Source organism: Jaculus jaculus, chromosome 8, assembly GCF_020740685.1.
Source record: "Jaculus jaculus isolate mJacJac1 chromosome 8, mJacJac1.mat.Y.cur, whole genome shotgun sequence".
In the NCBI taxonomy this organism is placed as follows: domain Eukaryota; kingdom Metazoa; phylum Chordata; class Mammalia; order Rodentia; family Dipodidae; genus Jaculus; species Jaculus jaculus.
In genome coordinates, this window is record NC_059109.1 from 134,831,730 (window position 1) to 134,859,559 (window position 27,830).

The 27,830-nt window shown below is 49.4% G+C and overlaps 2 protein-coding genes across 2 annotated transcripts in view; one reads left to right on the top strand and one right to left on the bottom strand.

Annotated features, from left to right (window-relative positions):
- Positions 1–4,087: 4,087 nt before the first annotated feature.
- Rtf2 (replication termination factor 2) overlaps positions 4,088–27,830 on the top strand; it is a 34,918-nt gene continuing 11,175 nt past the window's right edge. Inside the window, exons 1-5 of the mRNA XM_004663844.2 lie at positions 4,088–4,214; positions 6,047–6,141; positions 7,755–7,848; positions 10,123–10,262; positions 13,707–13,785. Of these exons, the coding sequence (XP_004663901.1) occupies positions 4,146–4,214; positions 6,047–6,141; positions 7,755–7,848; positions 10,123–10,262; positions 13,707–13,785 (477 nt within the window). The 5' untranslated portion in view covers positions 4,088–4,145. The remainder of the gene's footprint in view (positions 4,215–6,046; positions 6,142–7,754; positions 7,849–10,122; positions 10,263–13,706; positions 13,786–27,830) is intronic.
- Positions 19,292–24,208, bottom strand: LOC105944455 (beta-1,3-galactosyl-O-glycosyl-glycoprotein beta-1,6-N-acetylglucosaminyltransferase 7). Its single transcript, XM_012949950.2, has 3 exons — positions 23,281–24,208; positions 21,403–21,498; positions 19,292–19,518 (listed from the first exon to the last, which is right to left on the bottom strand). The coding sequence occupies exons 1-3, from the start codon at positions 24,206–24,208 to the stop codon at positions 19,292–19,294; spliced, it is 1,251 nt and encodes a 416-aa protein (XP_012805404.2).

The following is a 27,830-nucleotide window of genomic DNA, read 5'->3' on the forward strand; positions in this document are numbered from 1 at the left end:
TATTGCTAAGGTGGCTACTAATCAGGTCCTCATGCACCATCTGGCCCTATCTGAGCCTATGATAGACTATAAAGATCTCACTCATTATAAGATACACCCTGACCCATCAAAGGGGGGAACATCAGTAAGGCGGAGTTGGGAATAGCTTGTTATAGATGTGGGGTACTCAAGGGGGGCACTAATAGGAACTGTGAACTGCAGTTAGCAGGATATGGGTAGGGGACGCACCATGATAAAACAAAGGGGGAGCTGTCAGGCACAGGCAGGGCCCCAAGTTAAAGCAAGCCTAAACTGTCACACACAGCTAAGGGCCCTAGACTATGGAAAGGTCGCAGCAGCCTGAATTGCCAGACAAATCTCGGGTCCCAGACCTGCAGGAGAGCTCCTCCCCCCATTTTGAGGGGCTGCAGTGAGCCAGGCTCCTCCCCCATTTTCAAGGGTCTCAATGAGCCTGGACCCTCAGACTAAAATCTCAGGCCCCAAGATTGCTAGGAAGTAGAGTCACTCCCTCTCCAAGCCCAGGACACTTGGACGTCCAAAGACTTAGGTTTTGCTCAGAGCCCTTTGGGCCCTCTTGCCGCTCTCTCTCAGCTGCTTATAAAAAACTCAGTCCCAGGCCTGGAGGAATGGCTTAGCAGTTGTTTGCCTGCAAAGCCAAAGGACCCAGGTTCAATTCTCCAGGACCCATGTTGGCCAGATGCACAAGGGGGTTCATGTGTCTGGAGTTCGTTTGCAGTGGCTGGAGGCCCTGGCGTGCCCATACTCTCTTTCTCTCTTAATTAAATAAATAAATAAAAACTCAGTCCCCTGACAAATGAACGAGCTGTTCTCTGAAGTTGTCTCCTGGGTATTTCTTCCCGTTGTACTCACGACTGCTCAAGACCCTGCTCCACAGTGGCATGGATGGTGAGCAACAGCTTCCTGAGGAGCCAGGGACCCCACGGCGGAAACAGCATGTAAATGCAGAATGAGAATTCTCCCCTGGCCGAGAGGCACCATAGCCAGGGGTGGCACTGAGACTCCACCAGGTGCAACGTGCAAGGAAGCCCTCAGGCACTTCGTAACCAAAACAAATAGAACGTGGATGCAAGTGCATTTCAGAACTAGAATTGGAACGCAGGACTGCCTGATGCTAGGAAAGTACCCTACCATGGAGCTACACTCCCAAACCAAAATCACTGCAAACACACACACACACACCCCTTGGCAAACAAAATACCCAAATTTAAATTAGCCAGGTGCAGTGGTGAGCCATCTCTTCTGCCCTCTTTATTTTGAGATAAGGTCTCATTGCATAGTTCAGACTGTCCTTGAATTAACGATCCTCCTGCCCTCTACCTCCTGAGAGCTAAGGTGCTATCACAGCTCATCTATTTTTTCTTGCGGGGGGTGGGTGGTGGTGATTGAGGTAGGGTCTCACTCTAGCCCAGGCTGGCCTGTAATTCACTATGTAGTCCCAGGCTGATCTCAGACTCCCAGGGATCCTCCTACCTCTACCTCCCCAGTTCTGGGATTAAAGGTATGTGCCCCCACACGCAGCTGTTTCCAAATGCTTTTATTTCTTTGAGGGGGAGAGGGAGAAGGAAGGAGGTGAAAGGCAGGATAGAAAATTTTAAAGTAAACTTAGTAAAGAAACAGCTGGTTGCTACAGGTAGGGGACAGCCTGAACTGTATATTCAGAAAGGAGTAAATCAAAAATAGGCTAAAAGATAGGCTGCAAATGGCCCAAGATATGGGTTGGTCGGGTCAACCTAAACTTTATGTCCCGGGAAGGGGAAAAACAAAAATACAGTTTTGAGAAAACCCAAAATAATAAAATAGTTTCCCAAGATAGCCTGACCAAGGACTCTGGCTATGCACAAATAAGATATGTAGACATAACTGTACAAGCTTGGCAAATACCCTTATGAAACCCCCTCCCCTTTCCCTTCCTTGCTAAAACCCTATAAAAAGAAACACCCAATAGGGCTCAGGGTCGACTCCTCTGTCTCCTGCATGAGATACGTGTCGACCCCAGAGCTCTGGTTTCCCGAATAAAGCCTCATGCTTTTGCAGCAAGTTTGGTCTCCTGTGTGTCTTTGGGTGTGTGCTATCTCGAGACTTGAGTGAAGGTCTCCCTCTGGGGGAGGGAGGGAAAGAGGAGGAGAGGGTATGGGCAAGCTAGGGCCTCTTGCAGCTGCAAATGAACTCCAGACACATGTGCCACTTTGTGCATCTGGCTTTACATGGTCAGTGGAGAATAAACTGAGTCCATCAAGCTTTGCAAGCAAGTGCTTAAACCCCTGAGCCATCTTCCCGGGCCCAGGAAATATTCTCTATGGGTTTCTTCGACAAAGCAAGAGAGGAAAAAGAACGCTCCAATTCCCAGGTAGCTGGGAAAACGCAGAAGCTTGGGACACACAGTGCCACCTGGTCTGGCAGCCAACTCCCAACCTGAAAGAGTAGCTACTGGTGATTATAGTGACCCACACTAAGGCTTAGATGGTCGTACTTTGGGGCACAAAGTAGCCCAAGACAACATTCTAAAAAGAGGAAGCCCAGAAGAGACACCTGCCAGGCCCTCAGCCCACGCACAACTGGCACGGCGGCTGGGTCATGCCAGGAACACAGCTTCACGCTGTGAGAAGTTGTGCTACACTTTGGTCAGTGTTGGTCAAGCGTTTCAAACCAAGGGTTTTGGGAAAGTTGTCATGTGCCCAGCAGCGTGCAGTTCTCGCAGGTTTAGAGTCCAACAGAACTGAGCTTATCGCTATTCCCTGAAGGAGTCCTATGCCTTTTTGGTGTATTGAGAAAAATGTGTATTTAAAAAAAAAAACTTTATTGGGGGGGGTTCAAGGTAGGGTCTCTCACTCTAGCTTAGGCTGACCTGGAATTCACTAATTCACTACGTCGTCCCATCCAAAAGATCCCTCCAGCAAGTGCTGACTCTTTATATACCATGAGGAGGGTCTTGGAGATTGTCATTTTCTGTCGGTTCTGGAGTCTTGTGAGCTTCCTTTCTCTCTCCAGGAAATAGCCATGTAACAGACCAAATAATAAAGGAGTTACATTCTCTTTTTTTTCTTAAATATATTTTATTTATTTATTTGAGACAGAGAGAGGGAGAGAATGGGCATGCCAGGGCCTCCAGCCACTGCAAACCAACTCCAGATGTATGTGCCCCCCTGTGCATCTGGTTTATGTGGGTCCTGGAGAGTCGAACTGGGTCCTTTGGCTTTGCAGGCAAACGCCTTAATCGCTAAGCCATCTCTCCAGCCCTTTTTTATTTTTATTTTTATTTTTTGGTTTTTCAAGGTAAGGTCTCACTCTAGCTCAGGCTGACCTGGATTTCACTGTGTAGTCTCAGGGTGGCCTTGAACTCATGGCAATCCTCCTACATCTGCATCCCAAGTGCTGGGATTAAAGGCGTGTGCCACCACGCCTGGTCCTAATTCTTAACTAAAAGAATTATTGTAATATTACTATTACCAAATACCCTAAGCCTATGTTTAAAAAAAACAAAAACGGGCTGGAGAGATGGCTTAGACGTTAAGCGCTTGCCTGTGAAACCTAAGGACCCCAGTTTGAGGCTTGATTCCCCAGGACCCACGTTAGCCAGATGCACAAGGGGGCGCACACATCTGGAATTCATTTGCAGTGGCTGCAAGCCCTGGTGCACCCATTCTCTCTCTCTCTCTCTCTCTCTCTTTGCTTCTTCTTTCTGTCTGTCACTCTCAAACAAATAAATAAAAATAAACAAACAGAGATAGGGTCTCACTCTAGCCCAGGCTGACCTGGAATTCACTATGGAGTCTCAGGGTGGCCTCGAACTCACCGCGATCCTCCTACCTCTGCCTCCCGAGTGCTAAGATTAAAGTCAAGCGCCACCGCGCCGGCCCAGTTACACTTTTAAACACAGGACGCTCAGCCAATGCGATGCGTTCCGCCATAGGGATGCGCTCGGAGCCACGCCCAACTCAAGGCCACGCCCCCTATGGCAACCGGCCCTTGGCGACGGCCTCCCCAGGGACCAGCCCCGCCAACGACCGGCGCGCTGGCGTCATCGCGGCGCGCCGGAAGTGGCCACGTTTCCCCGCCCCACGCCGCCGAGACCCCGGAAGTGGTGGTTTGCAGCTTCAGATTCGAAGTCTGAGTCGGGCTGTACGATGGGTTGCGACGGCGGCACTATCCCCAAGAGGCACGAACTGGTGAAGGGGCCCAAGAAGGTCGAGAAGGTGAGCGGCCCGGGCGCGGGGGCCGCGGGTGGTTGACCACGAACATTCGCCGGGTGCTCGCTGTGGGCGTGCGGCGGCGCGGTCCCACGATCGCGGGCCAGCTCCGGGGATCCCCACCCCGGCGCGGCGTTACGTACGGTCGCCGCCCCCACAAGGTCTCAGACTTAAGGCGCCGAGGGACAGAGCTGCGGAGCGGGTGGGTGGCCGGGCCGGGGTGTGTCTGCAGTTAGGGACGAATATGAGCGGGCCGACCTCATCCCCGCCCAGCGGCGTTCCCACTCGGTCCCCTGAGCCCCGAAACCAGCTCCTTATAAGTTGTTGCGCCGCGTGCACACCGTGTCCGTGGTCGACGCCCATCGGTAAGCGCCCGGCGGCGGAGGTGGTCCTCTGTTTTACGTTAGAACCCGCAGTTTCCGGCCTAGCCGATGTTTCAAAGGACTGAATGATCTCTTGTTTTCTTAAGAAATGGAGCAAGCTTTATCTACAGAGTGAGTTCCAGGTCAGTCTGGGCTGGAGCGAGACCCTACTTTGAAAAACTAACAACAACCAAAAAAAAGTACTTAACTCTCCAATGGCTTGTCATTAAATTCCTGGTAAAATCCTACCTGGCCCTGGATTAATAGACCCCTGTCTTATCTTTTTGCCCTCATCTTCTGCCCCTCCAGCTCTTTCATTTATCATCCTGTGGTTCACTGGCATGGACCTCACTAATTTCTCCAGTACAGTGTGTATGTGTGTGCGCACATGCATTGTTCCCAGAAAGGGTAGTGCAGCTTGCAGTCAGCACCCCCCCCCCCCCCCCGCCCTAGCCGCCAAGTCCTGAGAGAACAGGAGTGGACCACTCGGCCCTGCTCTCCTCATGCGTTGCTGCCTCACTCGGCAGTCACTGCAGTCTGCTGCATTCACCTCACTCTCTAGCCTCCTCGGCTACTTGTGTTTTCTTTGAAAAATATTTATTTGGCCAGGTGTGGTGGTGCACACCTTTAATCCCAGCACTTGGGAGGCAGAGGTAGGAGGATCGCCATGAGTTCAAGGCCACCCTGAGACTCCATAATGAATTACAGGCCAGCTTGGGCTAGGGCAAAACCCTACCTCGAAAAACCAAAAACAAAACAACAACAACAAAATATTTATTTGGGACAGAGAGTGAGTATGGGCTCACCAGGGCCTCTTGTTGCTATAAACAAACTCCAGATGCATATGCCACTTTGTGCATCTGGCTTTACATGAATGTTAGGGAATTGAACTCCCGGCACTAAGGCTTTGCAGTCAGGCACCTTTAACTGCTGAGCCATTTCTCCTCCTCCCGCCCCCCCTCCCCCACCTTTTGAACTAAGGTCTCACTCAGCCCAGGATGACCTGAAACTCACTGCAGTCCTCCTACGGCAGCCTCCCTAGTACTGGGAGGAAAGGCTGGCCGTTTTCTTTTGGGGGGTGGTGAGAGTTTGAATTAGGGTCTCACTCTAGCCCAGGCTGTCTTAAAATTGACTCTAGTCAATATAGGCTGGCTTCAAATGCACAGTGATCCCCTACCTCTGTGTTCCAAGTGCTTGGATTAAAGGTGTGTGTCACCACACCTAGCCTTTTTTCTTCCTGAAACATCTTGCTACAATGCTCAAACTGGCCTTAAGCTTGATCCCCCTGCATCAGCACTCCAAATACTGGGATTGCTTTTTCTACCGCTTTTGGGCTTGTTTCATTTTCTTTGATTAAAAAATCAAAACCATTGCAGCAAGGCATTATGTGAGTTTTTATATGTAGACTGGTGCCATGTGTCTTTCAGAGGTGAACTGAGTCAGACAGACTTTTTTTTTTCTTCTTTCTGTTACCAGGTTGACAAAGATGCTGAGTTAGTGGCGCAGTGGAACTACTGCACTCTGAGTCAGGAAATACTCCGACGACCAATAGTTGCTTGTGAACTTGGCAGGTAGGTTTCTTTCTTTCTTTCTTTCTTTTTAATTTTTAACATTTCCATGATTATAAAAAAAAAAATCCCATGGTAATTCCCTCCCTCCCCCCTGACACTTTTGAAATTCCATTCTCCATCATATTACCTCCCAGGTATGTTTCTTTTAGGCATCAAACACTAAGAAAATTTTAATTTATAAATACAATTCTCTTTTTAAAACATCTTTTGTTTACTATTTGCAGTGAAGAGGAAGGGAGTGAGAAAATGGGCATACTGGGGTCTCTTGCCGCTGCAGATGAGCTCCTGATATATGTGCCACTTTGTGCATCTGGCTTTATGTGGGTTCTGGGGAATTGAATCTGGGCCACCAGGTGTTGCACGCAAGCACCCGTAACTGCTGGGCCATCTCTCCAGCCCGTAAATACAGTTCTTGGTTGATCTAGTGTGATTATCCCAAATAGATCTGTGAGGCAGACTTCTTGGCTCTGAATGTGATTCTGCTTTTTCATAATGAGTTGGGCTTATTTAATTCATGGTTTGAAAGCTCAGGGCCAAGTAACAACCTTCTTATTTATCAACATAAAGCATGAACAGCTATGAAAGGCGCTGAGAGAGAGTGGTGGGAAGTAGGGGGAGGTGAAGAGGTTGTGACCTGTTGAAGCAGGAGCTACAGTTCTAGTCAGTTCTTTTTTATTTTAAATATTATTTTAAAATATTATTTATTTATTTATTTGAGAGAAAGAGATACAGAAATAGGGAGGCAGAGAGAGGGAGAGAGAGAGAGAATGGGTATGCTAAGGCCGCCAGCCACTGCAAATGAACTCCACATGCACCACCTTGTGCATCTGGCTTATGTGGGTCCTGGGGAGTCAAACCTGGGTCCTTTGGCTTTGCAGGCAAGCACTTTAGCTGCTAAGCCATCTCTCCAGCCCATACTTATTTATTTTTGAGAGAGAGAGAGAATGTGTGCATGTGCTTGCAAGCATCAGGGCCTACCACCACTCAAACTCCAGACACATGTACCTCTTGGTGCCTCTGGCTTTATGTGGGTACTGGGGAGTTGGACCCAGGCCGCCAAGCTTTGTAAGCAAGCAAGCACCTTTAACCACTGAGTCATCTCTGCAACACTCTAGCCAGTTTTTAGAGTGTAGGAGTGTGCGCCTGTTGGTCCTAAATCTTCTGATTTTCATTTCTGAAGAAAAGCTGATGACATGTACTTTTACATTGACTTCCCCAAGAATTGAAGTGTTCATTTGGAGTACATCTGGCCTGCCTGTCTGCCAGGCTTGATTGTAACTTAACTGCTTCTTTGCATGCTCTGGTCATCTGGAAGCAGGGTTGTGGATGTTTTGTAGTAATGCAGGATGTTTCTTACCAAACATTAATGACTTCTGGGTCATGCTCAATGTGCTGTTTCTCCTTTTTTTTGGGGGGGGGTGTTGAGGCAGGGTCTCACTCCAGCTCAGGCTGACCTGGAATGCACTATGGAATCTGAGGGTGGCCTCGAACTCATAGTGATCCTCCTACCTCTGCCTCCCCTCCTGAGTGCTGGGATTAAAGGTGTGTCTCTCCTTCATTTATGTGTGAAATGTGATTATTGCCATCACATAAGAGAATCTTTTCTTTTGTAGACTTTATAACAAAGATGCTGTCATTGAGTTTCTGTTGGACAAATCTGCCGAGAAGGCTCTGGGGAAGGCAGCTTCTCACATTAAAAGCATTAAGGTAAGACCGGTCAGTGACTTGGAAGTACAGGAAGGATCTTGGTGAATGAGGTTATTTTATAGCTGGGTTCCAAATTTTTGACATTGTGACATGTTATCTACAGGTGTGTTAGCATATGCATAGACCCTAGTTTTGCATGTGATACATAGACTGCAGGCTGGACACAGCTGTTTCATAGGTTCATGTATGTTAAAGGCTGAGTTCAGATGTGTAGAGTTCTTATCCTGCCCCAGAGAACACACCAGTCGCAAGTCCCACACGTGCACTTCTGCACTTTGCATCTGTTGTGATTTCCTGTGTGTGAACACGCTTTGCACCTTCTCAGTGTGCTGTGTAAGTGTTGGGAGGCATTGCTTCTATAATTAAGGTTGAGGTTCTCCAGGGCTGGGGGTGAATGAAGCTCATCAACTCCTCTGTGCATCGGGCATGGACCCAGCGCCACTGACCCAGGCGGTGAGTAAAAATAGACCCTGTTCCTGGAGGTTTAAGTTAGAGTTGGAGGGTACTGTCCTAGAAGTGGAGACTTTTACAGGCGCACAGATCACTATTTAGTTTTGGATGTTTGTTCAGATCTGGGTCTTGGAAAGATGCTGACGAGTTGACAAGACAGCAGGCATCCCACTGGAAATGAAACTCAAGAGGCTGTGCGGCTGGGTAGGGAGGCCCTTTCACCAGAGCCAGGTCCCAGCTCCTAGACTGAGGCTTTAGGCTATTCCTTTACCTTTATTATTTTACTTATTTGAAAGAGTTGGGGAAGAAAGGCAGAGAGAGAAAGAGGGCACACCAGGGCCTCCAGCCACTGCAAATGAATTCCAGACACTTGTGCCACCTCTTGCATCTGGTTTATGTGGGCAGTGGAGAATTGAACCTGGCTCCTTAGGCTTCACAGGCAAGTGTCTTTACCTCGGAGCCATCTCTAGCCCGATGGTGATGGAGGAAGAGGAGGGGGAGTCATCGCAGGCTGCCCTTGAACCTGCTGTGTATCTCAGGATGACTGTGTACTGAGCTCCTGCTGCTGTCTCCCATCCGTGGACTGCAGGAATGCAGTGACGGTGCCGCAGAAACCATCCTGCTCATCCTTAGTTGTCTTTCATGTTGGAAAGAATTCACTCCCAAAAACCTCATGAATTATGTTTCTCATTAATTCAATTTCCATTAAAATTAATTCATATCATTTTATACTTAAAACATATAATCTTCAGATTTATGTACTAGAATCTTAATGCAAACAATACTTCTCCAAGAAATTCAAGCAATAAGGAAAGTGCACTCACCGGGCGTGGTGGCGCATGCCTTTAATCCCAGCACTCGGGAGGCAGAGGTAGGAGGATTGCGTGAGTTCAAGAACAGTGCACTCAAATGCAATAGTGCAAACCCACAGGTTTGTCATTGCAGTCCACAGGCTCTGAGACGAGAACCTGGTGAGCGGTTGTTGGCTTTCTCCTGGCTCGCACCCAGGAAGCAGCCACAGCAGCGACTTTTCCTACTGGGCTGCTCTGGGGCTGGCGTCTTGTCTGATGAGTTTCACTCCTTGTCATGCCGGGTTCTTGGGTATACACACACACACACACACACACACACACGTGCCAACAGTTGGTTTTGGTTTGTTTTTGTTTTTTGTTTTCATTTATTTATTTGAGAGAACAAGTGTTGTGTTTGGGCAACCCAGGGACTCTCGCTGCAGCAAACAGAACTCAAGGCGCATGCACCACTTTGTGCACCTGGCTTTCGGTGGACACTGAGTAATCAAGCCCTGACTGGCAGGCTTTACAGGCAAGCACCTTTAAGTACCTCTGAGCCATCCACCAGCTCCCACGCTGGGTTCTTGAAAACCTAAACCTCAGTGTCTGGAACGGTGTTTTTTTTCTGGCCCCGCAGATGTCCCTGTCTGCAGTGACTCAGATGTGGTACTGAGGGCCGGCGGCAGCGAGAGCGCGCGAGAGCTTTCCGAATGGACCACGCTTTCTCGCAGCGCAGTACTTTTTGGCGGAAGTTACCGTTCCTTAAATAACAAAACCTTTGTAAAATAGGAATTATGTAATAAACGTACAGATGGTCCTTGACCTGGGCAGTTCGGCATATGGGTTTTGTTTTCTTTCTGACGGTGCAGACGTGCTGGGCACTCAGGAGTCCTGCTTGGATCCCAGCAGCGATGATGCCCAGCCGCCACTTTGCTGTGTGCCGCGTTGCTGAGCTGGGACAGTCTGCATGCTAGGTGTGTTGGATTTGTTTCCACAGAGAGTATAATCAGCGATATTAATGGTATTTTTCCAGAATGTGACAGAACTCAGGCTGTCTGACAACCCTGCCTGGGAAGGGGACAGAGGAAACACTAAAGGCGACAAGCACGATGACCTCCAGCGAGCGCGCTTCATCTGCCCCGTCGTGGGCTTGGAGATGAACGGCCGCCACAGGTGAGCGGGGAGCTGGGGAGGTGACTCCGTGGTGGCCTGGGCTGCAGTGTGCTGTGTGGAAAGTGGCGCGCCGTCACACGGCACCTCCTTCCCTGCACCCGTCTCGAATCCCAACTACCAACCCTGCTTGCTTGACTTCCGCAGCCTCTGCTCTTGAGTTAGAAAGTTCTCATCTGAGCCAGGCATGGCGGCACACACCTTTAATCCCAGCACTTGGGAGGCAGAGATAAGAGGATCTCCATGAGTTCGAGGCCACCCTGAGACCACAGGTCAACCTGGGCTAGAGTGTGACTCTACCTCCAAAACAAGAGTTCTCATTTGAATACGGCTGTGGTGCCTAATTCCAGCACTCAGGAGGCAGAGGTAGGAGTTCTAGGCCAGGTTCTAGTTAGTGCTAGGTTAGCCTGGGATAGAGTGAGACCCTACCTCAGGGGGAAAAAAGTTTTCATGTGAGACCTGAGTTTTCCTAGAATCATCTTTTTCCCCCCCCAGAAAATAGAGGCCAGATGTTTCCTGTGGAACACCCCTCATGTTTAAGAACTGCTCAATAGCCGGGCGTGGTGGCGCACGCCTTTAATCCCAGTACTCGGGAGGCAGAGGTAGGAGGATCGCCATGAGTTCAAGGCCACCCTGAGACTACAGAGTTAATTCCAGATCAGCCTGGACCAGAGTGAGACCCTACCTCGAAAACCCCCAAAAAAAAAAAAAAAAAAAAAAACCCAAAGAGAATTGCTCAGAGTTGCTGGGCGTGGTGGCACACACCTTTAATCCCAGCACTCAGAAGGCAGAGGTAGGAGGATCGCTGTGAGTTCAAGGCCAGCCTGAAACTACATAGTGAATTCCAGGTCAGCCTGGGCTAAAGCAGTATCTTACCTTGGAAAAACAAAACAAAACAAAAGAATTGCTCAGGTTTATGTAACAGCAAATACTGTTAGAGTGTAGGTGATAGTTCTGGAGAAGTCGCAGCTGATGATGCGAGCCTGCTTGTACGTGTAGCCAGCACAGGCTCTGCCTAGAGCATCAGGAATCTTCGGTTGGCTGAGAAGTCTCAGCAGATGAAAGTACTTGCCGCACAGGTGTGCGTGTCTGAGCTCGGATCCCCAGCACCCAGGTAAAGCCAAACACAGTAGCATGAGTGTCTGGAATCTCGTTTTCTTGTCCAGGTTGATCTACAACCCATCCTGGTCACAAACTCATGGTGATCCTTCTATCTCTGTCTCTGGGTTTAAAGGCATGTGCCACTATGCCCAGCTCAGTAGTGATTTTCTTTTTTATTTTTATGTGCAAGGAGGGGAAAGGAGAGGGAATGAATAGGCACACATGTGCCACCTTGTGCATCTGGCTTATGTGGGTCCTGGGAAGTCGAACCTGGGTCCTTTGGCTTTGCTGGCAAGTGCCTTTACTGCTAAGCCATCTTTCTAGCCTGATTTATTCCCCCCACCCCCCCGGATTTTCAAGGTATATTCTAACTCAGGCTGACCTGGAATTCACTATGTAGTCTCAGTGGCCTGGAACTCACAGCAATCCCCCTACCTCTGCCTCCCAGGTGCTGGGATTAAAGGCATGTGCCACCACGCCTGGCCTTTTTTTTGAGGTAGGGTTTCACTGTAGCCCAGTGTTGCTATAGAAAGGTTCGCATTGCTGGCAGAAATTACCCTATCAAGAACAGCTTGTGGAGAAAAGGGTTTATTTTGGTTTACAGACTTGAGGGGGAAGTTCCATGATGGCAGGGGAAAACGATGGCATGAGCAAAGGGTGGACATCACCCCTTGGCCAACATAAGGTGGACAACAGGAACCAGGAGAGTGTGCCAAACACTGGCAAGGGGACACTGGCTATAATACCCATAAGTCCGCCCCCAACAATACACCGCCTCCAAAAGGTGTTAATTCCCAAATCTCCATCAGCTGGGAGCCTAGCATTCAGAACACCTGGGCTTATGGGGGACACCTGAATCAAATCACAAATCAAATCAAACCACACCCAGGCTGACCTGAAATTCACTATGTAGTCTCAGGGTGTCCTCAACTCATGATGATCCTCCTACCTCTGCATCCCAAGTGCACACCATGCCCTGCCTGATTTTCCTTCTTTTTTTGTTTTTTTGAGGCAGGGTCTCACTCTGGCCCAGGCTGACCTGGGATTCACTATGTAGTCTCAGAGTGGCCTTGAACTCACGGCAGTCCTCCTACCTCTGCCTCCCGAGTGCTGGGATTAAAGGAATGTACCACTATGCCCAGCTCTGATTTTTTTGTTGTTGTTCATTTTTGTTTATTTATTTATTTGAGAGCCACAGACAAAGAGGGAGAGAGGGAGGGAGGGAGAGAATGGGCATGCTAGGGCCTCCAGCCACTGCATACGAACTCCAGATGTGTGCACCCCCATGTACATCTGGCTAACGTGGGTCCAGGGGAATCGAGCCTTGAACCAGGGTCCTTAGACTTCACAGGCAAGCACTTAACCACTAAGCCATCTCTCTAGCCCTCTGATTTTCTTTTTGAAATAAGTAGGGGTTTTTTTTGCATGTGTATGTATGTCTGTGCATATTTGTGTGTGTATACACATTGGATGCCATAGGTCAACATCAGTTTCTCCAATTGCCCTGAATTAAAAAAAAAATTGCTGGGCGTGGTAGTGCACACCTTTAATCCCAGCACTCTGGAGGGTTATTGTGAGTTCAAGGCCAGCTTGAAGTACTAGTGAATTCCAGGTCAGCCTGGGCTAGAGTGAGACACTACCTTGAAACACGTCCCCCCACACACAGAAAAAAGTGTGTGTGTGTGTGTGTGTGTGTGTGTGTGTGTGTGTGTGTAGTCAGAGGAAAGGTCGAGGTGCTGGTCCTCTCCTGTCATCTGTTTGAGACAGGTCTTCCTTGGTTACCATGGAAAAGGCCAGTCAAGCTGGCCACGAGTTCCAGCTTTCTTGTCTCGGATTCCCACTGCTGTGAGTTCGAGTTGCAGACAGGTGCTCTTTGCATCCAGCATTTTGTGGGTGCTGGGTTTGACCTCTGGTTATTAAGCTAATATGGAAAAGTGCCTTTAATTGCTGAACCAACTCCCTAGCCCCCCTTTTTTATTTTTTATTTATTTGAGGTAGGGTCTCACTCTTGCCCAGACTGCCCTCAAGCTCAGATCAAGCTCCCGAGTTTTGGAGTTATAGGCTTGCGCCATTGTGCCCAGTCAACCCTAACATTTTTCTTTTTTGGGTTTTTGAGGTAGGGTCTCTCTCTGGCTCAGGCTGACCTGGAATTCACTCTGCATTCTCAGGGTGGCCTCGAACTCACCGTGATCCTCCTACCACTTGCTCCTGAGTGCTGGGATTAAAGGCGTGTGCCACCACACCTGGCCACCCGTAACATTTTTACGTGGATGAAATGTAAGCTGTTTATTGACATGGGCACGAACTTGCACCTCTTGCTAACACCATCCTCCACATTGTCTCCAGGTTCTGCTTCCTTCGGTGCTGTGGCTGTGTGTTTTCTGAACGCGCCTTGAAGGAGATAAAAGCCGAAGTCTGCCACACAGTAAGTGCCTATTCCTTGAGGAGGAAATCAGTTCAGGGTCCCTCCCTCAGTTGGGAGTATCTTCTTGCCCCTCTCATCTCATCAGAGCGGAATTGTGTACTTAGGGCTTGGCAACATGGCTCAGTGGTAGACAGGCGTTTGCTTGCAGAACAGTGTGTGTGTCCCCTCTCTCCCCCCCGTGCCGTGAGCTTTTGAGGGTGAGGAGCAAGACGTGTTCCATCTGTGTGTCTAAGACACCTTCAGTAAGTGCTCAAGCTAGGAGGGTGCCTTGTGTGAGAGCAAGCCTTCTTTGCCTACCCAGAGGAAAGACAAGTGGCTTGGTTTCTGCAGACAGTGCTGCCAGAGCCTTCCCATCCTTGAGTGCATTCGTGTGGCTCTCACGAACCTGGTGTTAAGGCATGTGGACCACCAACTCCTGACTGTTGACTCGGCCCTGCGTTGTCATTCCCTGTCAGTCAGTCAGCAGCTGCCGAGGCCCAGCCCAGCCCCAACCGTGAGGGGAGGGCTGTCCTGAGGAAGGAAGCTGTGCTCGGCCCTGCTCCAGCTGGGATGCTAGTGATAGACCATGGCAGTGTCAGCTGTGGCCTCAGGGCTGGGGAGGCCACATCATCATTTGTGTATTAAGGTGAGAAGCCAGGGAGCAACCTTCAGAGGGACCACACGCACTTTAGACTAGAGTGAGCTCTAAAGAAGCTGGGCCTGGAGAGCACCTAGCTGACTCCATTCCTACAGGTTCCTAAAGTGAATGGTGATGGAGTCTGAGAGATTTTGGAGTCATAGGAATAAAGCGTGCACAGGGTCTGGAAATGGTCTCATTACACTTTTTTAAAAAATCTTTTTATTAGTGAGAGAGAAAGAGACAGGTAGAGAAAATGGGCACACCAGGGCCTCTAGCCACTGCCAAGGACTCGAGACACATGTGCCCCCTAGTGCATTTGGCTTGGGTCCTGGGGAATCGAACCCAGCCTCTTAGGTTTCACAGGCAAATGCCGTAACCACTAAGCCATTTCCTCTGTCCCCTCATTACACTTTCTTGTGTGAATTGACTGTGTAGCTTAGTTGGTGATGTTCCTGAGATCTGTTGAAGACTCTGTCCTGGGTGTTTTTATGAGAAACGAGATTCAGGTGCAGAGTCTGCCCTCAAGAAGACTGGTTGGTTATGTGGAGAACCTGGTTCTGCTTGTTTTTGTTTTTGTTTTTTTTCTCTGAGCCAAGTACCAAGTGGAGACTCGGAGGCCCCGGTGCACACTTGTTTTGTGCATTCTGGTATAAAACATTCAAGGGGAAGCCGGGCGTGGTGGCGCACGCCTTTAATCCCAGCACTCGGGTGGTAGAGGTGGGAGGATCACCGTGAGTTTGAGGCCACCCTGAGACTTCATAGTGAATTCCAGATCAGCCTGAGCTAGAGTGAGACCCCCCCCCAAAAAAAAAAAAAACTTTCAAGGGGGAGGCATTTGATCTGGGCTGAGGAGAGTCCTCGGGCCACACTCACCCAGGGCCAGGCCTGATTGCTGGAAGGCTGCTGCCATGCAAAGGCCCACAAGAGGAGGCCGACGAGTCAGAGACGTCCTCCAGGGAGGTGGGAGCTCCCACCTGACTCTGCTTGCTTGAGGAAGAGTCTCTGGCCGTGGAAGACCTTGTTCTTTCCTCACCCTCACTAACAGCCTGCGAGTGAGGGGCTCCGGACTTGGGCAGGCAGGATCTGGTGAGACACTTGGTGGTGGCTTGGGAAGATGCAGCCTCTGGGGGCAGGAGCAATGGTGGCAGCCCAGGGCGGGGCCCAGGCCCAGCTTGCCAGCACCATGAAGGTGGGGTCTGGGAAGACTGGGAGGGGCCAGTGGGTGAAGGGATCAAACTTGGGTAACAACCTTGCCCAGCAAATGGTAACCACCGAGGCATCTACCCAGTGCAGCGGTAACTTTAAAGTGCCTACAGTTTGGTAATACTAACTTTATTGATCAGAGCTGCAAATGGCTGTAATGACAGTCAGATTCCAAGTATTGAAGAGGGAGAATTCTGGGCGGGCAGCTTGCTTCCAGGAGTAACCTAATTTCATGGTTAGCACCCTGTGGTCAGGGTGCACTCTTCCTCATTCCCTCAACTTGATGGAAAGGAGAGAGAATCTCAGGAGACTTTTATGCAGACCTGGAAATGGCCACGCCTGGCACTTCTGCTCACTTCCCATCTGTCAGGACTCAGTCACATGGTCACACCCAATTTCCAGGGCATCTGGGAAATGTAGTCTGGCTGGGTGCTTGGGATGAACAGGGAGGGCAGCACACTGTGATTATGATAGACAAAGCCGCAGGCTCAGCACTATTTTAAGACAGTCTCTGAACTTGAAGAAATAGTTGGCAAGAGAAGCATCTGGAGCCCTGGTGGTGTGCAGGGCGCACAGCTGCTGGCTTCCGTCTCTAACTTCATTGAGATTTGGCTGTTTTTAAAGAAGGTATTTATTTTTATCTATTTGCAAGCAGAGAGAGATAAAAGAGACAGTGGCTGTGCCAGTGCCTCCTGTGGCTGCCAGTGGCCTCCAGGTGTGTGCGCCTTTATGCGTCTGGCTTTACAGGTCCTGGGGAATCAAACTCAGGTCATTCATTATGCTTTGCAGGCAAGTGCCTTAATCACTGACCCATCTCTCCAGTCTCCCCCCCCCCCCATTTTTTAAAATAAAAAAACATTTATTTGTAAGCAGACAGAGAAACAGAATGTGTGTGCCAGGGCCTCCAGCCACTGCAAATGAACTCCAGATGCATGTGCCACTATGCATCTGGCTCCACAGGGGTACTAGGAAATTGAACCTGAGTCATTAGGCTGTGTAGGCAAGCACCTTAACTATTCATTCATCTCTCCACCCTTGAGATTTGGCTTTTTCATTCACTAAGAAGGATGTGGAGCCGAGCATGGTGGCACATGTCTTTAATCCCAGCACTTGGGAGGCTGAGGTAGGATTGCTATGAGTTTGAGGTCAGTTTGAGACTACATAGTGAATTGTAGATTAGCCTGGGCTAGAGAGAGACCCTACCTGGAAAAACCTAAGTAAAGAAATAAGTAAAAGGACTTGGAGGTGGGTGTGGGTGCACACCTGTGACCTGGCATACGGGTGGTTGAGGCAGGGTGAATTCAAGTAAGCTACTCAGCAAGTTCTAGGCCAGCTTGGGTTGCAGGAGACCCTATTTCAGAAACAGATCTGAGGCTGGGTCTCACTCTGCTTCCATGCTTCGTAGTGCCCTGCGTGCATTTGGTTTCAGTAAACAGGATCCAGAGAGATGCGGCAGTTAGGGACCTGTTTACACTCCAAACAGACTGCCAGCTGGAAACCTAATTCCCACTGTGTTCACTTCTTGTAAGAAGCACATTGGGATAATTAAAGGTTGCCACTCAGTAACTCTTGTTCCTCAGAGCAGTGTCCATGGGCCTGCAACGTCAGCTTCACCTGGAGGAATTGTTTGTTTGTTTGTTTTCAGGACAACAGTTTTATCTTTATTTTTTTTAGGTGTCTATTTTGGGGTTTTTTTCTCAATTTTTATTAACATTTTCCATGATTATAAAAAATATCCCATGGTAATACCCTCCCTCCCCCTACCCCCGCTTTCCCCTTTGAAATTCCATTCTCCATCATATCCCCTCCCCATTTCAATCATTCTACTTCCATACTTAATAGGTTGGTATTGTATATATGGAGTTGTTTTTTTTTTTAAAGCAATGGGGTGGGGGGCTGAGGAGATGGCTCAGTGGATAAAGATATTTTCAAAACCTGGTGGCCCACATTTGCTCTCCAGGACCCACATAAAGCCAGATGCTCAAGTGGTGCACGTGACTGGAGTTTGTTTGCAGTGGCTGGAAGCCCTGGCACATCTGTACTTCTCTCTCCACCCCCCCCAAATAAATTTTTAAAGTGACGCAGGATCCCAAAACCTACCCCAGACAAGCTGAAATGGATTAGGTATGATGACACAATCCCGGGTGCTCCCTTGTGGACCACTGGGAGTTTAAGGCACCCTGTGGAAGTGTGGGTGCGTGGTAAGTAGCATTTGACACTTGCCTTCTGCTTTCAATTACTTACACTTGGTGGACAGGTACGTGTGTCAGAAGTAACACAAATGAGTATTGTCTGTTCACTTGTTTTATATTCTTTTGAAGGTAGAGAGGAAAGGAAACAAGTTAGGAGAGGGTGAATTTTTCATCCTGTCACTCATTTTTTATTTTGTAGTATTGGAGATTGAATCTCGGGCCTCTTGAAGGCTAGCTGAGTGCTCCACCACTAAGCTGCCTCCCAGCCGCTGTCAGTTGTTTGTTTGAGATGGTCTTCGGATGCCAGCCTGACCTCAAGTTCCCTGTGGGACTGCAGACCTTGAACTGCTGGTCCTTCTGTCCCCACCTTCCAGGGAAGGATCCCAGGTGTCTTACCTCCATGCTTGGCTTCTGTTGCCTTTCTTATCCCGCATGATGTTTCTAATGTGACCTGTTCAGGAATGTCTTTTAGGATACTGGAGCCTGCTGGGAGCAGGTTTTGTTCTGAATTGAAGGAGGTCACGTGTACTTACCATCTTAGTGCCTTGGTAGGTGAAGAAATCCTTCCTTACAGATGTTAGTATTCTGTGGCTTGCCTAAATTGACTTATGGTATCTCCCCTCAAATCCCTCTTACTCTGTCTGGCTTTGCCAGAGCTGCTCATTATCGCTGTGGGTTTGAGCTCGTGGGGCCCGGAGCCGGGGGCGGGGGGAGGGGGCTTCAGGGGCTGAGGAGCTTTGATTGCCTTCAGGATGTCTCTCTTGTTTGGTGTTAATAATGTGTTGTTGTGTAGTTGCACATCTCAGAGTCTTGTATGATGCCCAGAGAGCTTTCAGAAAAAGAAAGTATACCCAGCTTTCCAGGACAGCAGCTACAAGAGTCAGAAACTCGCACGGGAGGGACCTGAACTTGTGACTTGAGGTCATGAAAGCCTTTCACACCTTCAGCCTGAGCTGTGCAGCATGGTAACCATTTGCCACATAAATTAACTGAAACTTTAAACATCAAGATCCACCTGTCCAGTCTCTATCACACTCTCGTGCCCAGCAGCCCTGTGTCTGGGCTTGTGTTGGCCAGTTCAGGCATGAGACCAGTCCAGTGTGACAGAAAGTGATGGGTAACCTTGTTACGAAGTCAGGTGATTTCATTTTATACAGCGAAATAGAGTCCTAGGTATTTTTCTGTGATTTGCCAAAATCAGTTCATCATTCCCAGTCTGCAAGGACAGCTCTAGGCATGCTTCCATGAGGACTTTGTTCTCTCAGTTTCTCTCACCACTGGGAGTCTGCTGTGCAGCAGAGGCTCACTGAAGACCTGCTTCCCAGGTGCTTTTCTGTGTCCCCAGCTAACTTGAATTAGTTCTCATGATTTCTTCCTCAAAGGTATAAAAGTAAAGTCTTACAGTAGCATGTTTCTGAATCCATTTTAGGTAAGCTAAGTGTATCCAGGAATTGAAACCGTGATTCCATCAAAAAACAAACCACAAGTGCCCCTAGTGGGTGGATTTCGTGTTGAAGTGGTTTTCCTGTGGGAAATGCCAGTGCGGCTCTATGGGGACTTCTGCCTGCCTCAGTGCTTTGCGTCTGTGCCACCTCTCTAAGCATGCAACCACCAGAGGGTCTGTGGAGGGCTCGAATTTGCTGGCAAACAAGGCTGGCGACTGAATTATCCATTGCAAGTCTCCCGAGCCAAATACGCAGGTGTCTTGTTCATAGTGGCCTGCAGAAAGAGAGAGAAGTGAGCTGCCTGTTTCCCACCAGTAAGTTTTCCCTGAGAAAAAGTGGTGTGTTTTGAATATTATCTGGAAGGTCTCATTGCTTCAGGAAGTCAAGTTAAATAGCATTTCCATGACTGCTTTAACAATCTTATGTTGAAGTGTGAACTTATGATGAAAAGAGATAATATTTTAGGGGCTGGCAATTTCTAACTGTTGGTCAACTGGCCCGAAGCCACAGGTACTGTCGATCCCGGAGGGCGGCTCTTTTTGCAGCTGTCGTCCTGCCCCCGGAAGGCTGAGTTACGCCCACCCTGCCTCGTACCTGGCACCTGCTACAACACCAGAGTTCACTTGTTTTTTTCTAAACTACTTTGGCATCAGAGTTTACCTGTTTTACGTGTTTGTAACCTGCTTGTTTTTTTTTTTAAATATATTTTATTTTTACGTATTTGTCAGTGTGAGAGAGAGAATGGACGCACCAGGGCAAATGAACCCCAGATGCATGTGCCACCTTGTGCATCCGGCTTACGTGGGTCCTGGGCACTTGAACCTGGGTTTTTTGGCTTTGTAAGCAAGCACCTTAACCACTAAGCCATCCTTCCAGCCCTATTTTATTTTATTTTTGAGGTGGAGTCTTGTTCTAGCCCATGCTGGCCTGGAATTCATTATGTAGTCTCAGGCTGGCCTCAGACTCACGGTAATCCTTCTGCCTTGGCCTCTCAAGGGCTGCGACTAAAATTGTTTGCCGTCACTCTTGGCATGCAATTTGTTTGTATTAAATTGGTCTTTAAAGTGGTTGGGAAGGGGGAGAACCTCCCCTGTTTTACCTGTCTCTATTGTCTTAACCCAGGAACCACACCCAGTTGTGCTGATAGAATAGGTGGTGTGAGCTGGACATGGTGGTCCGTGCTGATGATTCTAGCACTGGGTAGGCTGAGGTAGGAGGATCACTGTGAGTTCAAGGCCACAGAGTGAGTTCCAGGTTGGCTTGGGCAAGAGAAAGATCTTGCCTTAGAAACAAAACAAAATGGGTGGTGCATACATGTGCAACACTTCCTGCTGGCTTTTAGGAAGTTGCTTGTAGACTTGAAGCAGGGCCTGGGTGTCTGGGCTTCAGCTGTCCCATGTGTAAGTCCCTGCACAGCCTGGCCACACCGCTCGCACCCACACACCAAGGCCTTGAACTCAGGACAACCCTTCTACCTCAGCCAGGATGTCCGGCAGAACATCCACTGAGCCCAAAGTGAGAGCTGACCTCTCCGGAAAGAAATGTGCTGGTGGTTTGGTGGTTTCACTCCAAGGCCTTCCTGTGCTAATTAAGTCTCTGGGAGAGTTCTCATGCCTGCAGTGAATTAAGCCCTGAAGCGAAATTGATTTGAAACCTTCACCATTTCAGTAGGCTGAAACACCTTTGCCAGGTGGAACCTGGAGTCATGTTTCTCCATTTTCCTTCAGAGCTGCCAGGAGCTAGACAAGGCTGGACTGAAAGTGGCTGTGGGTCTCATAGCTGGTTCCTGCTGCCTGGTGCTGCCCCTAGCACACACCAAGAGGATAGTGCAGCTACAGCCAATGTCCAGGCAGACCTGACTTACAAAAGCAGCCGCTGGCAGCTGGCAGGCCAGAGTAGCCCGCTGCTGCACTGTTTCGTATTCCAGCACAGGCGCTTAGGGCTCACTGGCACCCATGTTTGACTGACACACTCAAACCTGCACACAGCCCTGCAGGGTTCACTTGGGACAGCCCTCAGCCTGCATGTGTGTGGTTTGCACTCTGCATGTGTTCTATGACACCCGTGCTAAGGGACTTAAACCAATTCCACCTCATGATCCTGTCCCCCCCCCACCCAGCGCCTGGCACAATGCCAGGGTGTTTTCTCTTCATGTTACCTTTACATCCGTCGTGGCCATCTCCCTCCTCTGCCTTCCGCTTTATAGCTCGAAAGTGCCCTTCCCAGCCAGTGTCCCGTGTCACACCTGGAGCATCTAAAGGGGACAAAATCAACATGCGCTGCCGAATGTAGCTCCAGCTCTTGAATACCCATGCTGCACCAGCAGTGCCCTTCCCTAGATAAGGTCCTCGGTGGGCAGGATGGGCACTCTGCACTAGAGTAGCATTGAGGCTGGCCAAGGCCATGAAGCTCCACCGAGCACCCCTAGTTCACTTTTCACCCCTTTCCCGTCCCTTGTAAGAGACTTGAGACTTGCAGAGAGCCCTTCAGGGCATGTTGGCACTCTCTGGGGTTCAGTGTCTGTGCACCAACCCTATAAAGTGGCATGGAGCTAGGACTTGCAGCTGGATGGTCTCTGCACTGCTGCCTGCAGCGATGGACTTCGGTGCTCAGGCTTGAACTTGTGCTCCCTGGAGGAGCCAGCTAGCCAGTCTTTCCCAGAGCAACTCAGAAGTTAAGTCCACTGTCACATCCCTCCGAATCAGGCTTGCCACAGGTGAGGTTTCATATTTTTCATCTTTTAAAAAAATACTTAAGAGAGAAAGCGAGGGAGAGAAAGAAAAAAGGCAGAAAGAATGGGCATGCCAGGGCCTCTAGCCATTGCAGATGAACTCCAGACGCTTGAGCTGTCTTGTGCATCTGGCTTTATGTGAGTACCAACTTCTCAGGCTTCGCAGGCAAGTGCCTTAACTGCTGAGACATCTCTCCAGCTCTCATCCTTGTTTTTGAGGCAAGCCCAACAGACAGGCTTTTTTTAAAAGTGTGGGGGGGGGGTGCGGGGGAGAAAAGGCAGGTATGCCAGGGCCTCCAGCCACTGCAGTCAAACTCCAGACAGGCACACCTTCTGTGTGCATGTGCCACCTTCTGTGCTTCTATCACTGTGTGTGTCTGTCTTACGTGGGACCTGGAGAGTCAAACATGTGCCTTGGGGCTTCTCAGGCAGGCAAGTACCTTAACCACTGAGCCATCTCTCCAGCCCCCATCCTTTTTTTTTTTCTTTTTTGAGGGGCGTAGGTTGAAGCTGGATCTCACTCAGTAGCCCAGGGTCCTTGAGCTCACTATAGTCCTCCTGCCTTAGTATCCCAAGTGCAGGGATTATAGCCCATAGCACGGATCCCAGTGGTAGTGGCTGTCTAGTGATTACCAGAAAGAAAGAAACAGAGAACCTTCCAGACACTCTGAAGCTCTGAGGAGAAGCAGATGTCGTAGCTTCTCTCTGGAGAGGGAGCCAGTTGTGTCAGTCTAGGGTTTCACTGACTTAGGACCTCTCACACGAAAGACCCACTTGTGTCTCAGGTGAAGGCCTTGCAAAATGCAGACCTTTCACAAAGCCATTTAAAAAATAGTGAAGAGCGGGCATGGTGGTGCCTGCCTTTAATCCTAGCACTGGGGTGGCAGAGGTAGGAGGATCGCTGTGAGTTTGAGGCCACCTCAGAATACAGAGTGAATTCCAGGTAAGCCTGTGCTAGAGTGAGACCTTACCTCGGGGGGTGCGGGGGAAATGGTGAAGAGTCAGGCTGGGGAGAGGCTTCAGTGGTTAAAGGCACTTTGGCCTGGGTTTGATTCCCCAGTACCCATGTAAGCCAGATGCACAAAGTGGCCTATGTGTCTGAAATTCGTTTGCAATGGCAGAAGGCCCTAGGGGGCCCGTTTTCCCTCTCTCTCTGTCTTCCTCCCTCTTCTCCTCTTCCCCTCTGTATCCCTCTCTATTTGCAAATAAATGACTAAGATCTTAAAGGAGGGAGGGAAGGAGGAAAGGAACCTGTCTTAGGCTGAGACTGAAATTGCCAGTCACCCATGGCTGGACTGCTCTTACCCTTCAGTCGGTTCAGGGTGACCCAGTAATGCTGCTCTGGGTTCTGGATGTGCCTCAACCATTGAAGCATGTCCTTTGCACGGGCGTCAGTCAGGATGAACTCCACAAACTTCCTCGTAAGTATGTAGTAGGCACTTCCGGAATAGAGCGTTAGGTTCTGAGGTGGGTGTGGTTTGAACCTTGCATCTCCTCTAGAGCTGGGCCCAGGGCCACTTTGGCCTGCCTTGGCTCCGGGAGTGATACTGTTCCCGTTGCCTTTGTCTCTGATGTAGTGTATGATCTCCCTGTTGGTCTTGATGGGGAAGTCCTGCCCACAGAGCTTAATGACACAGCTCCAAGGGCGCTGGTGCTGGACCAGGTCGCTCATGCAGCTCAGGTCGGTCTGCACGCTCTCAGGGCCCTCGAGGGCCGTCTTCCGTCCCCGTGATGAAATGAAGACGTTTTCAAGGCAGTTGGCCAGGGCCTGCACGGCCGTCTTATACTTCCTTGGGGCCTTCTTATCAATGTGAATGCAGTAGACATTTTGAGGTACATAAATGGCCCTAAGAAGCCGCACGAACATGGCCAGCTCCTTACGCACACCTATGATGTACGCCAGAGAAAAGTTCTGCTCTACCGCCGACAGGGGCCTGCTTATGAAGCGCAGCCCCCGTGAGACCTTAGAGCAGTTTTGGGGAGCACGAAGATGAGCAAGCAGTTCAGGCCTGTGAGGGTTTCTGCAGAATTGGGCAATTTGGGGAGCCGCTCCCTTCCCTTCGGACAGAGCTGAGCACAGTTCATCTGGATAGAAGCCACACTCCACTACCGCAGGGTAGACGGCTTCCTGCTCAGCATCCTCGGGATCCCGATCCCATAAGTAAAGACAGGCGCAGGCACAGATCACCGCGCACGCCGCAAGCCCGGCCTTCGAGGCCCGAAGCTGGCTCATGTTGTCGGCTCCAAGAGTGTCCCTACCACCATCATTTGATTTTTGTTTTTTCTTTCAGTTACCTTAAAAAAAAAAAAAAAAAAAAAAAAAAAACAGCAGATAGCTTTTAGAGTGCTGTCAGGCCCAGCATCTCTACAGCATTGACACGTGGGCTGAAAGTCTCATTGGGGTCAGGGCCTGGGTGGCTGCTCAGTGGTGGGGCACCCGCCCAGCATGCCTGAAGTCCTGGACTTCATTTCCAGCACCACAAACAATGGTGGGGTTAGAAGCAGGAGGATTACGAGTTCAAGGTCATTCTGGGCTACATAGTGAATTTGAGGGAGGCCTAGGATACATGACCCTGTCTCAAAATAATAAACAGCCAGGCGTGATGCTCCACGCCTTTAATCCCAGGAGGATCACTGTGAGTTCAAAGCCACCCCGAGACGGCATAGTGAATTCCAGGTCAGCCTGGGCTATAGCAAGACCCTACCTCGAAAAACAAAGAAAGAAAGAAAAGTAAAAAGTAAAAGCGTATCATTTAACCAGATTCTTGTTTGTTAGTGTGGTAGGCTATTTTGGGGTTTAAGTATTTTTTTTTAATTTGGGTGTGTGTGTGAGAGCGGTGGGGGGGAGAGAATATGAATGAATGGGGCACACCAGGGCCTCCTGCCACTGCAAATGCAGTCCAGACACATGGACCACTTTGTACATCTGGCTTTATGTGCGTACTGGGCAGGCTTTGCAGGCAAACACCTTTAACCACCCAACCATCGCCTCAGCCCTTTTGTGGGACTTTTTGCACACTCTTTGCCCTCTGCATTGGCATGGTCAGGAGTTTCCATGGTAACCATTCTCCTTGCAGGGGAGGTTGTCTGTGGTTTCAGTGTGCATCTCCCTGAGGATCTGTGCTGCAAGCTCATTTTCATGGCTTACTCCCCGTATATTTAGGCAGTGTTCTGATTCATTGAGACTGTTGTTTCAATAAAGTAAATGACAAGATATCAAGACATTTCATGTTTGTAAAGTTGGGCTTGATTATGTAAGTTTATGAACTGCTTAGGGAGGGCTGCAATGATTAGAGTCAAAGTGGCTGTCTTGAGCTCCAGTAAGTACATGAACTTAGGTAGCAGTCACTAAAAGTCATCAAAAATGCTCTAATGGGGCTGGAGAGATGGCTTAGTAGTTAAGGCACTTGCCTGCAAAGCCAAAGGACCCAGATTCGACTCCCCAGGACCCATGTAAGCCAAATGCGCAAGGTGGTCCACATATCTGGAGTTCGTGTGCAGTGGCTGGAGGCCCTGGCGCGCCTATTCTCTCCATCTGCCTATTTCTGTCTCTCTCTTCAAATAAATAAATAAATAAAATTTTCTTTTGAAAAGTAGAATAAACTGGGCATGGTGGCACATGCCTTTAATCCCAGTACTTTGGAGGCAGAGGCGGGAGAGTTGCCATGAGGTCGAGGCCACCCTGAGATTACGTAGTGAATTCCAGGTCAGCCTGGGTTAGAGTTGAAACCCTCCCTTTGGTGGGGGGGGGTGGGGAGTAGAGTAAAAATGCTTTAATGGGGACTGAAGACATGGCTCAGTGGTTTAAGGCACTTGCCTGTAAAGTTAACAACTGGGGTTTCCCAGTACCCATGTACAGCCATATGCACAAAGTTGTGCATGCATCTGGACTTGGCTTGCAGTGGCTAGGAGCCCTGGTGTGCCCATTCTCATTCTTTCCCTACCAGGAAATAAGTAATTTTTTTTAATTGCTTTAATGGCCAGGTGTGATGCATTCTTTTAATCACAGCACGTGGGAGGCAGAGGTTGGAGGATCACTGTGAGTTTGAGGCCAGGCTAGAACTAGAGTAAGTTCTGGACCAGAGTTAAATTCCACCTTGTACCCCCCCCCCCCAACAAAAATAAAGGTGTTTTATTGAAGCCATGAGTCTTGGGCATAAGGAGTGTCCTTTTGAATTTTGGAAAGAAAAGTGGTCAGGGAAAACATAAGTTTATGCTGTTAGGAGTTGTGTGTTAATGAATCCTGGTTCTTGGCTTCTATATTGTATCCCATTCCCACAGCCTTATGTACCTCGGGCTGGTGTTTCCCTCGGCTTTGATGCTTGTGCCTTTCTTCCCGTGTCCTTATTACAGACCCTTTGAGTGAGCGTTGGCCAGATAGCATTTTGAGGGAGCTATCCCTGGGCTCTTAAGCTTGAGGGGGGTGGGAGCTATATGTTAATTGTGAACTTTTTTTTTTCCCTTTTTTGAGGTAGGGTTTTCACTGTAGTCCAGGCTGACCTGGAATTCACTGTGTAGTCTCAGGGTGGCCTCAAACTCATGGTGATCCTCCTACCTGTCTCTTGAGTGCTGGGATTAAAGGCATGCACCATCATACCTGCCATAATTCACACTTTTTAAATTCACACTTTTAAATAATAATAATAAGCTGGGTGTGTTAGGGCATGCCTTTAATCCCAGCACTCAGGTAGGAGGATTGATGTGAGTTCAAGACCACCCTCAGACAGAGTGACTTTCAGGTCAGCCTGAGCAGAGTGAAAAAAAAAATAACAATAAAAATAAGTAAATAAATAAGTAAATAAATGGAGGGGAGGGGAGGAAAGGGAAAGAAAAAAGAAAAATCAAGTGGGAAGGAAGCTGCAGGGTGCCGCGCCCTGTGGTTGGTGCATCTTTTCCATGTCATGGCTGTGGTGCAGGGCTGCCTTGCTTCTGCCTTAATTTTGTTCCTGCCGTGCAGTCAGCCCCTTTGCAATATGGATCTCACCCCGGGCAACGTGGCCCGGTGGCCGAGCCCTGGGCCCTGAGTGTTGTCAGCAGTGTGTATAATTAAATGAGGACAAGTCCCTGGGGCAGTCTAGTGTCCTTCAGGACACTCCTGACCTAAGTGGTTTCTCAAAACTCCCCTGTATAGAGATGTGGAGAGCTGCTTCCTGGATGCTCCGCAGCTGCTCAGGCCCCTGCGCACTGTACGGTGTGTTGTGGGCACATTGGCACGGCCTGTGCCCGGTTTGCTCTGTGGTGCTTTATTCCTTACCTGCTCTGCAGTATTACTCCTGAGCATTCTTACTGGCTTAGCTGACGCAGAGAAATTTTCCAGAACTTTTGCGCTCATGGTTGTATCCGTCCCCCTGAGGAGGCCGCGTGTCAGCAGGAGGTGGGAACCGCTCACCCCTGGCCCCAGTTAGACCAGTTGCAGCACCTCGGAGTTGGGCTAGCTGGGGGCAGCAAACCCCTCAATTTCCTCCCCTCTGCTAACCCTCTTGGTGACACGGGTTGTGGGCCAGTCCCCCTTGAGCCTGCTGTGGAAGTGCTCAGAGGGCCAGCCTGGGCCTGTGTGCCTCCACTTACCGTGGGAAGTCAGTGTGTCACGGCACCTGAACCATGTCTCTTCTTACACGGAGCCCCTCCTGTTCCTTGGGCCAATTTTGCGCTCTTAAGCTGTATAGCCGGCTAACAAAATGGATGTCTTAGGTGCAGTGTGCTTCTTTCTATGACATGGAAATGATTTTGTTTATTAGCCATTGGTGTGGAGAGAAAAACTTGAAGTTACTCAACATTCACAACTAATACATTTTGTTTTTGTTATTGGTGCAAGTGAAAAACTGAGGCTTTGGACACGGGCTCAAGGATGACTT

Coding starts and splice junctions, on each gene's coding strand:
- LOC105944455 (XM_012949950.2), bottom strand. CDS start 24,208: ATGAGCCAGCTTCGGGCCTCGAAGGCCGGGCTTGCGGCGTGCGCGGTG. Junction 21,499..23,280: donor CACCCTGAACCGACTGAAGG/GTAAGAGCAGTC, acceptor TGTCCCCTTTAG/ATGCTCCAGGTGTGACACGG. Junction 19,519..21,402: donor TGGCCACGACGGATGTAAAG/GTAACATGAAGA, acceptor CTCTTTCTGCAG/GCCACTATGAACAAGACACC.